The sequence below is a fragment of the Parambassis ranga genome, chromosome 12 (genome assembly GCF_900634625.1).
Source record: "Parambassis ranga chromosome 12, fParRan2.1, whole genome shotgun sequence".
NCBI lineage: Eukaryota > Metazoa > Chordata > Actinopteri > Ambassidae > Parambassis > Parambassis ranga.
This window is the reverse complement of record NC_041032.1, coordinates 14,184,009-14,198,976: the sequence shown is the minus strand read 5'-3', so window position 1 is coordinate 14,198,976 and position 14,968 is coordinate 14,184,009. Positions and strand designations below refer to the sequence as shown.

The following is a 14,968-nucleotide window of genomic DNA, read 5'->3' as shown; positions in this document are numbered from 1 at the left end:
ATTACGCCTGCTTGTATAGTTGATTTCAAAGAAGTTAAATATACTTAATATTACGATTTTCAGAGTGTAAACTGTGAGGGTAAGTTACCTCCTGCCTTTGCTCTGCTAACATGAGTTGACCCTCCAGCAGCCTCTCTGCTGCTCTCCCCGTCCGGGCTGGAGGAGGAGGAAGGAGAGGGTGTGACTTCCAGCCCAGCGTCGACAGCTCCGGAGTTTTTCAGACCGAGGAGCGAAAGATGAGGAGCTGCTCCCTTCCACCGAGCGATGCACAGGGACTTAAAGTTCAACACAGGAACGGGGAAAAACACAGAGACTCACCAAATATCCGCCAATGACATGTTTGTTCCTCGGGGTGCGTTCAACGTTCAACTACAAGCGAAGTGCGACCGTCCAGAGGTAAGTTCTCCGTTTAAAGGAAACCAGCACAAAGTGGACAATTACATTTACTGATCGATAAAACAGAATAAATCGATCAATCAGTGTGTCACTTAGCATTTATGACAGTAATTAAAATAAGGTTAATTTCACGTGGCAAATTGACATTTTAAAATAAGCTTCAGACTATTGTTTAATTATTTCTGAATATCTCTTTTGAATGAATCAGACATAAACTACACATTGCTGCTTTCTGTAATTAACACACATGTCCTGCTGTAGCTGAAGACAGTGGACCCTGGACTCCCTGTGCAGGACTGACATCCAGTCTTAGCATCTTGGCTGTTTTGAAGATGATGAACCAACAGATATACCTCCACTACAACTACACAGGAAAGCTGGACCACCGGCCCACCTTTGGCACGAGTACCGGCACCGTGGACACCAAAACCATCGCGTTCCTCATCATATGCAGCTTCATAGTCCTGGAGAACCTCACCGTGCTGGTAGCCATATGGAGGAACCACAGGTTCCACAATCGCATGTACTTCTTCATCGCCAACCTGGCTCTGTGCGACATGCTGGCTGGAGTCGCCTACCTGGTCAACCTGCTCCTGTCTGGAGAGAAGACCCTGCAGCTCTCACCTGCTCTCTGGTTCGTCAGAGAGGGGAGCATGTTTGTAGCACTTGGTGCCTCCATTTTCAGCCTGCTTGCTATTGCAATAGAGAGACACCTGACTATGATCAAAATGAGGCCTTATGATGCCAACAAGAACTACAGAGTGTTTCTGCTCATAGGGACCTGCTGGCTCATTGCGATATCTCTTGGAGCTCTGCCCATTCTGGGCTGGAACTGCCTGAACAACCTACCGGACTGCTCCACAGTCCTCCCTCTCTACACCAAGAAATACGTAGCTTTCTGCATCACAGTTTTCATGGTTCTGCTCTTGGCCATGTCCATCCTTTATGCCCGCATCTACATCCTGGTGAAGTCCAGCAGCCGAAAGGTGAGCAAGCACAGCAATTCTGAGCACGCCATGTCACTGCTGCGCACCGTCATCATCGTCGTTGGGGTCTTCATCGCCTGCTGGACGCCTATCTTCATCCTGCTTCTGGTGGACGTGGCGTGTGAGCAGCGTTGCCCCATCCTCTACAAAGCCGACTGGTTCATTGCAGTGGCTGTCCTCAACTCCGCCATGAACCCGGTCATCTACACTCTGGCCAGCCGCGAGATGAGACGGGCCTTTCTAGGGCTGGTTTGTGGCGTATGCTACAAGGGGAATGTTTCTGCAAATGGCAGCGGGAACAGACAGTCCCTGGAGCCCAGCCGCAGCAGGAGCAAGTCATGGAGCAGCCAGAACAACCCAAATCAGAACCAGAGCTCCAGACAGGCGGAGCAGGAGAAGGGGCAGGAGGGTGGTGAGGTCTCTGTGGTGGCTGGAACAAGCAGAGGTGCTGCTGAAGCCGTCCTGGAGAGTGAGAGGAAAGACTGACAGCACAGAGATGAATGAGCATCATGAAGAACAAACAGGAATATGGGATTTAAAAATAGCTTTTTAAATGAAGCTTTTATTCATTTGTATTATTCATATTTCAGACATTAGCTGCAGGGCAGTGGTTTCTCCTTTGTGCTTGATGTTGACATATGTGGACATGTAGACGTGGGGAAGCCAGACTGATTAACTATTTGTAAGTCCAGTATCTTCAATGACTCAATCTAGTGTCACCAAAATTGATCATTTGCGTGTGGTTGACGATGATGTATACATAAAAAAAAGGTGCTCTGACAGAATACCTCTGTGGTTGTGACCATACCAGATAAATAAGAAGTGGGGAAAAAAAACTCCTCCAACTGTTAAAAAGTGCAATTATAGATATATAAAACTACCAAAAAAATGGAATGAAGAATGATTGTAGACAAACATATTTATTATTCAATGTATTCTGTAAGTTTGTATTTACTCAGTTATACAGTATGCTGTGCAGTTACTGTAACCTGCATTGTGTACTTGACAAAAACCACGCTAAAAAAAAGTCAATTATAAAAAAAATGAAAAAATGTTTCCATTGTAACTGATGCAGAGCGCTGTGTGATACCACAGCGCCATCTGCTGTTTGAGGAGTACTGCTGCATGTTCAGAGTGGCTTCAGATTTGTATGCATTAAAGCATGAAGCTGGTAAACTCACAGAGGAATTGTGAATGTAGCATGTGGAATAGAAATAAATGAATGCAGCTTTTTATATGATGGATGAAGATATAATAATAATATTGACACAATAAAGTGAAAAAAAGAAAGAGCATGAGGACGCTTCACAGCCTTATTATGAGGGAATAATACGAATGCTGCGAATACTGACTCGGATTGGATTGGATTATCAAAATGACCTAAGAGTAAGAGTTATTATTCTGGCACAGGAAATTCTACACATTCACGGTTTTATTGCCAACAGTCATACAGAATAATGATAAACCCATACAACCAAAAGATTCAATCTGTAAACATCATTTGGACTTTCTATATTTTTATTTCCTTTTTTTTCCTTTTTTATTTTTTTCCAAATACTATACCTGTCCCAAAATAGTGAGTTTCTGTGTGATTCCCTCTGACAAATATTTATATTTAGAATCTGGAAATGATACATTTATAATATTTATATATAATAGAGAGGGGAAGGAGGGAGGAAGGGTAAGAGAGAAAACAGTAGTCTCAAGCAGCAACACGCAGCAGGGCAAAACACAACCTCTAGTGAACAGGCATGCCCCATTGAAGATCAGCTATTGCACTTTGAAGGGAGAGAGAAAAACGAGAAATAATAAAAACACAGTTTTGTACAAATAAAAGGCACATTTTCATCAACAGAAATCTGGAAAGACGCCATGTTCTTATTTTTGTTCCACCGCATTAGATGGGAAAAAAAATGTTTTGTCACAAAAAAAAAAAAAAAAAATCGGCAATTTTAGTCTTTAAAAAAACTCTTTACATTTAGTTTTTTTTTCCTCTTCAAAATTTACCGTATTATTCCTCACGTCAAAAAAAAAAAAAAAAAAATTGGACAACATTAAAAGTAAATGGCAGATATGGGATAAGAGGACGGTCTTTAAAGATCACATGAAATCAAATTAAATGCTTAAATGTTATGATTGTGTTATGGTAGCCCCAGAGAACTCAAACGGTCCACCATGTGAAAAAAACTTGTAGCACTAACCTTCAGGAGTTCAGAATAAATGTGTAATTGTTCTTTTAGGCAATATTAAACTTTTCCTATCATGTTTAGGGTGTATTATATTAAAACACTTAAACATTGACTCTGATTTCATGTGCGCCCTACGTGGATCGGGTTAGATATTTTCTTTATAGCGACCCATCTACTGCTTTTTGCTAAATATATGTGTGGTTGTGAGATGTATGTACTGTACACTCCCTCTTGCAGCAAAACACAGGCACGTTATATTACATTGCATCTGTCTTTGTCAAACTCATTGAACACATGCTGATTTTGGTTCAACTGAAGTGGTCCAGTGCATATTAAATACAATGCCCATTTCATTTGGTTTCCATCAGAGTAAGTCCTGACATGGTAAGGATGAGAGCATTTTATTAGAGAGAAAAAAAAAAGGACTTACCGGTAACCAGACCTACTGTGTCAAGTTTCTGTAACGATTGTGTAGAGTGGACTGCGAAATTTAAAAAAAAAAAAACTACAACCTGACCTGTCAAGATGGCAACTTATCTGCAACACACGGCATCCTACCCTCGTGATAGGTGATTAAAATTGAAGAATTCAAGTGAGGTTGACCGATAGGGGGGGTGAACAAACATCTCTATGATGACATCTAGTGGCAAAACTGCAGTCCTGCAATAAGAGTTAAAACCAAAAAGTGATCTAATATTGAACAGTCTGAATCAACACATTGGTAATTTGTCTTGGAACAACTGACGCGTATGATTTTTGAACATTCTGATTGTGCTATTCAATTGTGATTATGCAAATAAAATTTTTAAAAAAATGAAGAATATCAACTGCATGACTCAAAGCCCCAAAAACTAATCACTGACTACACACCTAAAAGAATTCAGAGGTAAAAACCAATTCAGAAATAATCACTGGTTGAAAAGCATAAATATTTTTTTTTTTTTTTTTACAGTGTCAGCATACACAAGCACCTCTTTTAAATAAAGGGGGTATCGAGGTCTACGAACATGGCCACAACAACAGTTTGATTTGAAGTCATGCGACTGCAGTGACACGAGAAAATACCTTATAAAAAAGTTTCTTTAAAGCCATTGACAGCACTATGAAGGGCGTCTGTTTGCACGCCAACACATTCAGTTCTAATCTCCGATGAAAGCAGGTTTTTAAATATAGTGACTAATTGAGTAAGCCGTCACGCTATTGGTGAGTTTAAAGGACTTTTTTTTCCTCCCCCTAATGTGATTCTTTATAAACAGCACTTCTGCTTCCTTAGCCAACATGTTCCTGTAGAAATATGGTTGTGCTTGACAGACAAAACTAAAATTTCAGATTTTTTATTCTAAAATACTCTTGTTAACGCCTCGTCGAGGTTCGATTTGCTCTTCATCTAAACTACAAGAACTTTTTTTTTTCAATCTTTTAAAACACCAAATCAAGATATTATGTCCAAATGCACCTATGTCTTCTCAAAAATATAGCATTTCAGTCTTCACAACAAAATAACAACAGTTCTATAAATAGTTTTTTTTCTTGTATCTTGACCAAATCTTGCGTCTTTCAATGACTCTGCAGTCAGTTTTTTTTCCTGCAACCTCCGTCGACATGAAACGCATGAAGCTCTTCTCATGTTTCACCTTTAAATTCCCGGGATGGGAGAGAGTTTCCTGTTTTCCCATCAGGCATTGCAAGCATCACTGTTTCCTTGCGACAGGCTGTAGAAGACACAGTTCACTCCCAGCGGACACAATTGGCAGATTGTTGTCACGGTGATGGCCAATAAGGTGACTAATGCTGTCAAATATATGATCTTTTGTCCGTACCTTTAAAAAGAGAAAGGGAGATTAATGTTGTTTAATGTATTATTTTGATCTTTGAAGCCACTTCTTCACGTCTTACCGTGCCTTCAGGGTCCACCAGCAGTAGGTGTTTGGCAAGTCCATTGTGCATGCCCGTCAGTACGTAGGACCCTGGGTTAGTAGTGCTCTTACGGACGAGAAAGTCCCCGTCCTCTTTCAGCAGTTTCTCAGCATCACGGCGGCTCATTTTGCCGTGATACCACGTCTGACCCTCCAGCTCCTCCTGCGCGCGAAAGGCCAGCGAGCGCACAAGAAGGGGGCTCGAGTTGTCTACTGATGCTACCTTGTGAAGACCAGACACCTGGGACTGGGTTTGACCCTGGGACGGTGGCTGCGACTGGGACTGAATAGCATCCTCGAAGGGCTCTGGCATTGGTGAGGCGAGTGCCAAAAATGATGAGAGAGAGTGTGAAAGGGAAGATTCAAATGAGCTAAAAAAATATTAAATCAAGGGGAGAGAGAGTTGAGACAAACGTATTTCTGCCTAGAATCATCACAGCTTGATTTATAATACCACAAGGTGACAATTAAAGAGCTAGAGTAGGTGGACAACTACACCTTGAATCATAATTTCTAATAAAGTCACCTTTAAAGTGTACAGCCCTTCTCACATGTAATTTGTGTCATGGATTCTTCATACATCGTTACACACATCTTTAAGTGGCTGATCCTCCATGTGTAATAATAGCAAAGCTGAAGCTGAAAAAAGGAAGGAGTAAAACTACGCACTGATATTAACACTGTCCTCCTTTTGTCTTCATACTGACATGATGTTATTACAACGCCATGCTGAAGTCACGGAGAAACAAAAGCTAGGAAACCTCTATAATTAAGAACATAAAGTCATCTGACAGTGTTATTCTGGAGGCAGTTCAAACCCTTGATTTGTATTGAATTCAAAATGAGCTCGCAGTGGTTAAAATGCACCGTTGGACCGATATATATATCAATACAGGGGCTTACTCATGTCAAACAGGTCCTTCTGTGGGCTCTCCTTCACTGCAGCTGCCATGCCCTTCGTCACATTTTCCGCCTCTGCCTGGAGTACTGCGAGCACCTGGGCGTCAATCTGCTGGGTGTTCACGTACGTCGGCATCTCTCCCGTTTTTGGCGTTGGACCTTTACTCTCTGGTAAACTGCTTATATCAAAGGATCCTAGACATGTAAAAAAAAAAAAAAAAAATCAATTTAGTCAATATGTGGAAAAGACAAACTACTTAAATCTTGAGGTAGGACTGTGTGGGTATGTTCTTACCCTGTTGCATGAAGATGGCTTTTCTCTCATCTCCCCAGTTTTCACAATGCCGCCCTTGGTAATATGTCTGATCTACTGATCCTGGACCCATCTAATATCATGCAGACACAGTGCATGTTCAAGAAATATCTCAAATGATAAACATGCATTATGTGTTGTGCTAAATACTGAGATAAGGAATACAGGATATCGCATGATTTCAGAAGCAAGCCTTCCGCCAGGCATTGTATGGTAACCATGGTAACACAATGTATACAACGTGTTTGCAATGTAAGTTGCCTCAAGTTGCTTCAAACATCCAGTGAGAAGTCAAACTACCACTGTGAAAATCCACGTTATCCTCTTTAATAAGCCAGAGATTATAATCCAGAAATATTAGAGGTACCTGGCAACCATCTGGTGCATTCTGATTGGCCAGCCGGGTGTCGATGAAGCCTCCAGGTGGCGGCATCTTGCCTGGGATGTTGTTATAGTAAGGATGCTCTGCAGACTCCTCCTCTTCCTCGGTCCACGGCAACTCCTCCATGTTTAATACCCTGATGTTTAATCAGGAAACTTAATACCGCATTGCACCCTTATTGGTGTTATGATTATAAATATTACCAGCTTACCATGTTTATGCACTCCTCACCTGTCATGTGTGGAGGACAGCTTGCTTGAGGGACACTGCAGGTACTGCTGGAAGCGAAGGTCAAAGGCCTGGCCGATGGTACTGATGACATCCTGGGCCAGTCCGTCAGAGCACTCCAAGATGTGACATGCTGACGAAGGTCAGAACTTTAATGAGCATGTTGGATACGAGACACTATTAGAAAGAAGTCAATGGAAGAATACTCACCTCTTCTGTTAACAGGGTCCTTTGCTACATAGGCAACATAATCGGTTGTGTCCTATAACATATTAATATTTAATTTATTAACATTTTTTTTTACTGATGAGATCTCACAAATATTACACACATGTAATAATAAACTGTTCTTTGAGCTACTTACAGGGTCTCCACCTGATGCAAATGAGATGGACTGCATGTGATGGTTGGCTATGATCTGTCAGGAGAAACACACATGGGGTGATTCAATACAGATGCACCTTTTTCAAATGCACAGACTTTGTGTGATTTAACATAAACATGCTTAATACTTCAAACATATCTTATGACCTTGATAAGGCCTAAAATAAAGTCTACATTCTTTTTTGGTTACAATAAACAACTTTTTTAAAAACCTTTTTCTAGAGTACTGAGTTTATTGGCTGATTGGCACTAGCCACATTTTCATGTATGTGGGTGTACGACGTGAACATTATGACCCAACACTTATCACTGCACCACAGTGTTAGTGTTTGTTTCTCAGCAGTGTGGCTGCTTGAATGTGGACTGACCTGTTTACAGTCGGGGGTCATCAGGTTGAGGCTACTTGTGGAGATATTTAGGTTGATGGGCATGCCGGCAAACTGCAGGTTGCTTTTTCCTAAAATGCTTGACAGGGCTTTGGACGGTGGCTGTGAGGGATCAGAGGAAGACACAATTAACATGATATGACTAGCATAGCTTAGCATGAACACCAGAAAGAGGAGAGGCAGTCTGGTTCTGCACAATACAGGAAACAGAAAACATATCATATATCATATAAACATATCAGAAAATACAATTAATATTTATACATTAGTTAGTCTGTCCCACTTAAATGAGGTAAAAATCACTAGATGCCCGCACCATGAAGCAAAGGTCCACAAAAAGCTATGGCTTAAAAAAAAAAAAAAAAAGGTATAACTTACATCTAATCTACTCTGAAAAAACATCGTTTGTGTTATATACTCTTCCCTGACATTTGAACGAGCTCTGGAGAGCAGAGTAATGCTTCATTTCACACCCCACATTAAGACACTAACTCCTAACACACACACACACACACACACAGCCTCCTGATCACAGATATTGTGCACTACATGAGTCACTAAGCGCTGTGTGCAATGCATCGTGGGCTGGAGCTACACCCACGCACGTACAGTCCTATACCTCTTCATCTCTCCTCTGCAACAATCTCCCTCTCTCTCTCTCTCTCTCTCTCTCTCTCTCTTTATATAAAGGAAAGAGGAGAGGGTGCTAAATATAGAACAAGAGTAAATGAATATCGAATGCCGTTTCCTCTTTATTTACTGTACACTCATTTTCTCATGTCGTGCAGCGTACGCCTCGCTTCTTCCAGCAGTCTGTCCTTCACTCTACCCTTCCCTGGTTCCCTTTCCATCCATCCATGTACCTTTCTCTTCCGCAGTGCTCCTTTGGTCCCTGGAACAGCCTCACACACCAGGCTGATGGCTTCCCTAGAGAGGGGGAAGGGCGAGAGGAGCATGAAGAGTAACATGGTGACCATGAACAGCCACAGAAACACAGGGAGTTATTTTTATACGGTCATGTGCAGGGTGGTGTTAGGCAGGTACATTAGACATCATAAGGATGTCTTCAATAATATTGAAGCATAAGGAAATTACTTTGCATATAAACAGAAAATGAAAAAGCAATAATCATAATCAAATAATCCAAAACATTTTTGATAATAATCAAAATTTAGGCAGCGAAGCTTCAACTAGTTAAATTCACCTTTGAGCAAATTGTATACTTGTATCAAGACACACCCAGAAATGCTACTCTGTGCTCTTACAGGTGGATAAATGAGCACTGCAGTAGGTACTTTTAACAAAAAAAAAACAATCTTTTTAATAGAGAAAGACACTTTACTGCTCTGCGGCCTTGCTAGCCAATGCTACCGACTTCAGGAAGTCAAGCAGAAAAGTGGACATGACAAACCGATTCACTGCTGGCCTTTGCCTCACTGGACGCCAGTCAATGATTTTAGGAGATAAACGTGGAGTCACAGAAAAGTTTACACAAACACAACAGTGTCAGACAAACACTCTAAATTCATATAACGTTAAAAATCCTATCACATTTTTAAATGACGTTTTTGGAGGTTTTTCTGCAGCGCGGAAGAAGCGGAAGAAGTAAAATGCTATGAATCAAAGTAAAAGATACGTTGCAGTTTGTGAAGCTTGTGAAAATGAGAATTTTAAAGTCTATGCACCAAATAATGGAGGCTTAAAGCTCACCCTGCATGCTAGTTCTTACTGACTTTTTTCCCCTGCTGGTGGAATCCAGGTAGATTCACATAAATCCAAACTTATTATCGTTAGAAAAAAAATTACCCTACCTTGTCTAAAAAAAGTTTCCGTGAACTTACCTTGTAATTTGCGATCTTGTGGTGAAATCCAGGGATCTCATCGACCGGAGGACTTCTATACAGCCCAGATACTACAAAGCAAGAATGAAAAGCCTGTGTTAAAAAAAACAAACACAAGAAACATGTAGAAAAACACATGTGATTCCTCTGCGATTATCCTCAATTAAAAAAAAAAAAGTTGCCCCTAGTGTATACCAAGTCACTGCACACACAAAAAGGATATAAATATATATGAGACACACTGCCATTAAATTGAGCACACGGGTCAACTGATTTTCTTACAAATCCCTGCTCGAGCTGAGTCACCGTTTTGGAAGTTTTGAGCAACAACCCAGAACCTGAAATTTGTACCGGAAACTCAGCGAGTATGAGAGAAAGCAGTCATTTTCTCACCACAACTCATTACTCACTGGTGTCAAAGGATGCGTTTGTGTTAACAACATACACTCATTTAATAATTATTACACTTTAAATGAAGCGGATGTAAAAGTGTTTTCATGAACCACCGATGTCATGGTTTCCTTATAGCAGATACATACACGTTTTTAAAAATATGCTGGTTCACCATAAAATGATTATCGTGTTACTCTTCCATATAAAGTCGCTGTTGTCCTTCTGTGCTATAAAATCATCTCCAGCACCAGCCAGCTACTCACATTACAGCACCTCTTCTGATTAATATTGCAAAGACCAGGAACATTTTGTGCTGATGAGTTCCTATCGTTATCACCGTGGCTGTAAACAAAACAGGCAACCAGACACACTAACATTTTCACTTCTATTCATGATAAAAGCTCGCTTATTACAATCGTACATTTTACATTTTTGACTGCCCCGCTCACTAGGGAGTACTTTTTTTGTCAACATGATGCTTGCAGTTGTTTGAAGTCATCAGTTTTTTTGACAATAAAGGGCTAAAAATATGTCGGACTGTTCTATTCTGAGAACAAACACACTGTCAAACACCGTAAAACCTCAGACTGAATTAAGATTCTCTATGGGATGTCAGGTCTGAAAAGGACAACACGACTTGTAAGTGATCAAATATAATAGTGAGCAAGTCTGCTTAAAGCCATACAACACATCAAACTGGCTTTACTTCTTCAGCTTGGACTGTGCAAAGAAAACATTACAGCTCTAAACACTATTAAAAAGGCAGGCTAAATCCAACCTCTTATGGATTTAATCAATAAACAATTAATCAGATGATGAACAGACAATTAATCATCAACATCTACTGATCATGTGAGACATATTTTGCCTTTTTCGTCAACATTTACAGCATCCAGTGAATGATATAAAAGTGAACTGTATCTCACAGTACTTGAAACTGTGTCTTGTCACCAAGTCTGCTGTTTTGGAATGAATTTCCACACCGTGTGACCGAGTGACCTATCATGCAAGCCAGAAACACTGCAAGTAAATGTTGTGTAGATGTGTAAATAAGTGCAAACAAGTGATAAAAAAGTGGCCAAGAAACCAGGTGAAGGGAGGATGTGAGCATGCTAACCAGCTAGCACCTCAAGCTAAACCACTTTGTACCACAAGATGTCATACAGTCAATGATATCGATCATTAAATAGAATTTCTTGAGCACGTTTGTTGAATGATTTCTAGGTTACAGCACTGTCAATGGCAACGGAGGTATGGATACCAATAAATGATTAAAATATAGTCAGGCTAAGAAACAATAAAAAAAAAAAAAATCACTGAACAGAAACAACCTCCTTCAGAGAAGAATATTAAACCTTTCAAATCTAATAGTAAATAAAATCCTGTGTGAATAAACATGTAGCCACAATGGATTCAAAACATGAGTGTAAACAGTGTCCCCTGTCAGTCAATGTCCCTTTAGAGTAATGGTGCATGATGTGCGAGGACGGACCACATGACGCTAATTAAAAGTGCTGCGAGCAGAACACCACGTTGAACTCAATACATGCAGGACTCAAACCACAGGAAAAGCTGGGAGCTGGGTGGCGGCGGCGGCGGCGGCGGCGGGGGGGACATTTCCATTCTCACAGTGTGGATGCTTTCAGCAGCATTGACTGGACAAATAAGCGCACTCTGCCTTAATGCAGTTAGTGGAATGTCACGCTGGTCAGATACTGTAGAGGCTTTGTTCGGCCAAGTAGTAGTAGTAGGTGTCATATGATGGCAATCACACTGCATAACTTGATTTGGAACATAACACACTTTTTAGCATTCTTGTGCTATAAAAAAAACCTAAATGTTGCTTTTTCTTTTAATGCGATACATCAATTTATTTTCAGTTTAAAATCTCCTATTGATTTGTAGCTCTAGTGAAAACAGTTTCCTCCATTTTTTTTTTGCCTTCATTCATTTCACACCTCCAGAGAACCAGGGCTCAGCATCATCACTCCTTATGCTAGTGACTCATTGCTGGCATGATGACATTCACAGCTCTTGTAGTTGTGCGCCAACTTGTGCTCCTTTAAATGATGTACGATGGCTGAACAACATTAATGGGGGGGGGGGGGGGGGGGGGGGGGGTACGAGGTGTGAGGGGGACAAACGCGCGTTCTGTGTCTTCTTCCATTCAACTGCTTCACTGTCAAACGAGCTGAAACAGCCACAGAGCTCATGGACGGGCACAATGTACAGAAATAACACATCACCATGGTTACAAAAGGATAATGTTATGACTGTATAAACAAGGCGGACAGGGATGCTGTAATGAATTGAAATATTTACATGGTGTTTTTAAATGACACTTGCCATTGTTGGCTTTTCTCTACTTTTGACCTTCGCTATTTCCTGAATTATTTAATGTCTATTTTCCTGCTTGCTGCTCCATCGCTCAGCTCTCTGCGCCAGTCAACCTACATACACCCACTCAAGGGCATGTTGTGATGTGCAAGTGAAACTACATAATCTGTCCTTTATCCCCCCGTGGAGGTAGCCACACTCGAGTCATTAAAAGAAAAGAGAAAGGCTGAAAAAAAAAAAAACAATGACAGTGAGCCCACTAACCTTCACAATATATGTCACTCCTGGACCGGAGATCTTCTCGTTCGAGTGTAGCCATCCTCTGGAAGGTTTGCTCACCAGTCCACCACCTCCACCTGGATTCCAGTCTTCTCCGCTGGGCTGAAGCTCATCCAGTCTGCTCTTCTTGCTCATGCTAACAGCTGGCTCCAGCTGCGAGCAGGGGGTTGAATGGGAGGCCGAGCAGCAGAGAGAGCCGCCCACACCAGAGGTTGCCGTCGCTGCTGCTGCTGCTGCTGCTGTCGCTGTACTGGGGCTCGGGCCACTGGAGCCGCCTGAGCCTGATCCCCCACCCCCCTGCAGCTTAGACACAGCCAGGTCCTTGACAGCCGAGGGCAGACCCTTGATGCCGAGCAAGCTGCCCGAGTTGCTGAATTTCAGGCTGGACACCTTGTTGATGAGGGTGCAGAGGGTGGTGCCTCCATCTTCCAGGTGGTCAGAGCCGTGGCCGGTGGGGTTGCTGGAAGCAGTGGTGGTGGTGGAGGGCTGAACCTCAGTTGGCGGTGTGTAAGATGTCTCGGCTGCAGACTGGGGGGTGGCCGAGACCTTGGGGTTCATGGACAGGCCGTGGAGAAGCTCATCTACGGATGTTACTGACTCATTCCTGAAGCGGTTGTATTTGGTACGGTGAAGCATACCCTTCTCTCTCTTGCTCTCTCCCCTCTCTCCACCAACCAACACGCACAGCCTGCCTCGTTCACAAGTGTGCTGGCAGACGTGGCTGAGCTGTGCCGATTACCCTCTCCTGTAACATAGCAGCAATGGTACAGGCAGCAAACGCCTTTCAGCAATCACAGGCCACCTGACTGTAATTTTCTCTATTGAGGTTACAGTGGTGGTTGTGTTGAGCTGCTGCTGTCGCCAAAGTCCAATCTGCTCTCAGTAAAATCCAGAGCTGCAATCCAATCCGTCAGAGAGAAACATACAGACACAATCCATGGAAACACAACACTGATGCAGAGGAAGAAGAGGATAAAAGGCTGCCAGTGTTGTGGTGCAGCTTATTTGGTTTCCAGCGGTGATGCTGATCCTGCTGATGATAATTTCTTGCCTCAAAATCCAAAAAGTCAGAGAAAAGAAAAAAAAAAGGTCTATGTTGTTGATGATCACGGACACAGCAAGGGAAGAGCAAATACTCTCTACTGACTGCTGCCTGCCTGCCTGCCTGCCTGCCGGCTCAGAGCTAAAGCATGACTCACTGATCTGAGAAAACCTTCTCAACAAAAGGCTTGCTGAACACTGCAAATCACTTCCTGTTGGAGAGAGAGAGAGAGAGAAAAAAAAACTCCCACTTACAGCACACCAGAACCAATCAATTTTTAAATTCCCCAGTCTTATATTTACCCTCCATAACTCTTTCCCCCTCGTTATTTGTTTTTCTGAGAAAAGGAAATGAAAAAATAAGAAGGCTGATGATCTAACTTAAAATGATTATTTGTACAGAATTAAACAAGTAATGGCACTGATCTTCTTATGAAAGGATGACACACTATAAACTGATCCCAGTGATGACAATAAAATGAATTACTTAACTGACAGCAATCAATGTGCCTGCCAAAAACAAAACCAATGCACACCTTTTTGACTTGAGAAGAAAATCTCTCATCGAACAAATGTTAAAGAAACCTCCATAAATCATCTAAAGAAACAATACAGTAACATTTTAGCATGACTGCACACACGTAAGATCATAAATATGTTGCCCATCTTCACTTATAATAGCTGCATCACTCCTGGACCGCAGGTTTGTACCATCCAACAAGTACGATTACTTAATTTACTTGATATTTCAACACAAAATGTTTCTAATCAAGTGTCAATTTAAAAAATAATGAAGCAATTTTTCCAAATTTTTAAAAATTATTTGGCTGTGTCTAACACAAATTTACCGTCAGCATTCTGCAACAAAGGAATAAAAAAAAATAAGCCAGAAGCAGATTCACAGCCAGTCTAATACACCTAGAAATGGGTCCAGGATAAACGCATGAATGAGACAACTGAAAAAAACTGGAACAACATGTTTCTCAGGCAGTGCAAC

At 41.6% G+C, this 14,968-nt stretch overlaps 2 protein-coding genes across 2 annotated transcripts; one reads left to right on the top strand and one right to left on the bottom strand.

The window, feature by feature from the left end:
* Positions 1-202: 202 nt before the first annotated feature.
* On the top strand, positions 203-2,794 carry s1pr3b (sphingosine-1-phosphate receptor 3b). The gene is made up of 2 exons (XM_028417987.1): positions 203-396; positions 658-2,794. The coding sequence occupies exon 2, from the start codon at positions 729-731 to the stop codon at positions 1,866-1,868; it is 1,140 nt and encodes a 379-aa protein (XP_028273788.1). The 5' UTR covers positions 203-396; positions 658-728; the 3' UTR covers positions 1,869-2,794.
* A 2,300-nt stretch (positions 2,795-5,094) lies between these two features.
* Positions 5,095-13,566, bottom strand: shc3 (SHC (Src homology 2 domain containing) transforming protein 3). The gene is made up of 12 exons (XM_028418173.1): positions 12,916-13,566; positions 9,922-9,992; positions 8,944-9,007; positions 8,063-8,182; positions 7,675-7,728; positions 7,521-7,572; positions 7,314-7,443; positions 7,068-7,218; positions 6,683-6,773; positions 6,391-6,582; positions 5,468-5,793; positions 5,095-5,391 (listed from the first exon to the last, which is right to left on the bottom strand). Exons 1-12 carry the CDS (start codon positions 13,564-13,566, stop codon positions 5,263-5,265), a joined length of 2,031 nt encoding a protein of 676 aa, XP_028273974.1. The 3' UTR covers positions 5,095-5,262.
* Between the last annotated feature and the right edge of the window lie 1,402 nt (positions 13,567-14,968).

Coding starts and splice junctions, on each gene's coding strand:
- shc3 (XM_028418173.1), bottom strand. CDS start 13,566: ATGCTTCACCGTACCAAATACAACCGCTTCAGGAATGAGTCAGTAACA. Junction 9,008..9,921: donor ACAAGATCGCAAATTACAAG/GTAAGTTCACGG, acceptor CCCCCTCTCTAG/GGAAGCCATCAGCCTGGTGT. Junction 5,392..5,467: donor TGGTGGACCCTGAAGGCACG/GTAAGACGTGAA, acceptor CTCTTTTTAAAG/GTACGGACAAAAGATCATAT.
- s1pr3b (XM_028417987.1), top strand. CDS start 729: ATGATGAACCAACAGATATACCTCCACTACAACTACACAGGAAAGCTG.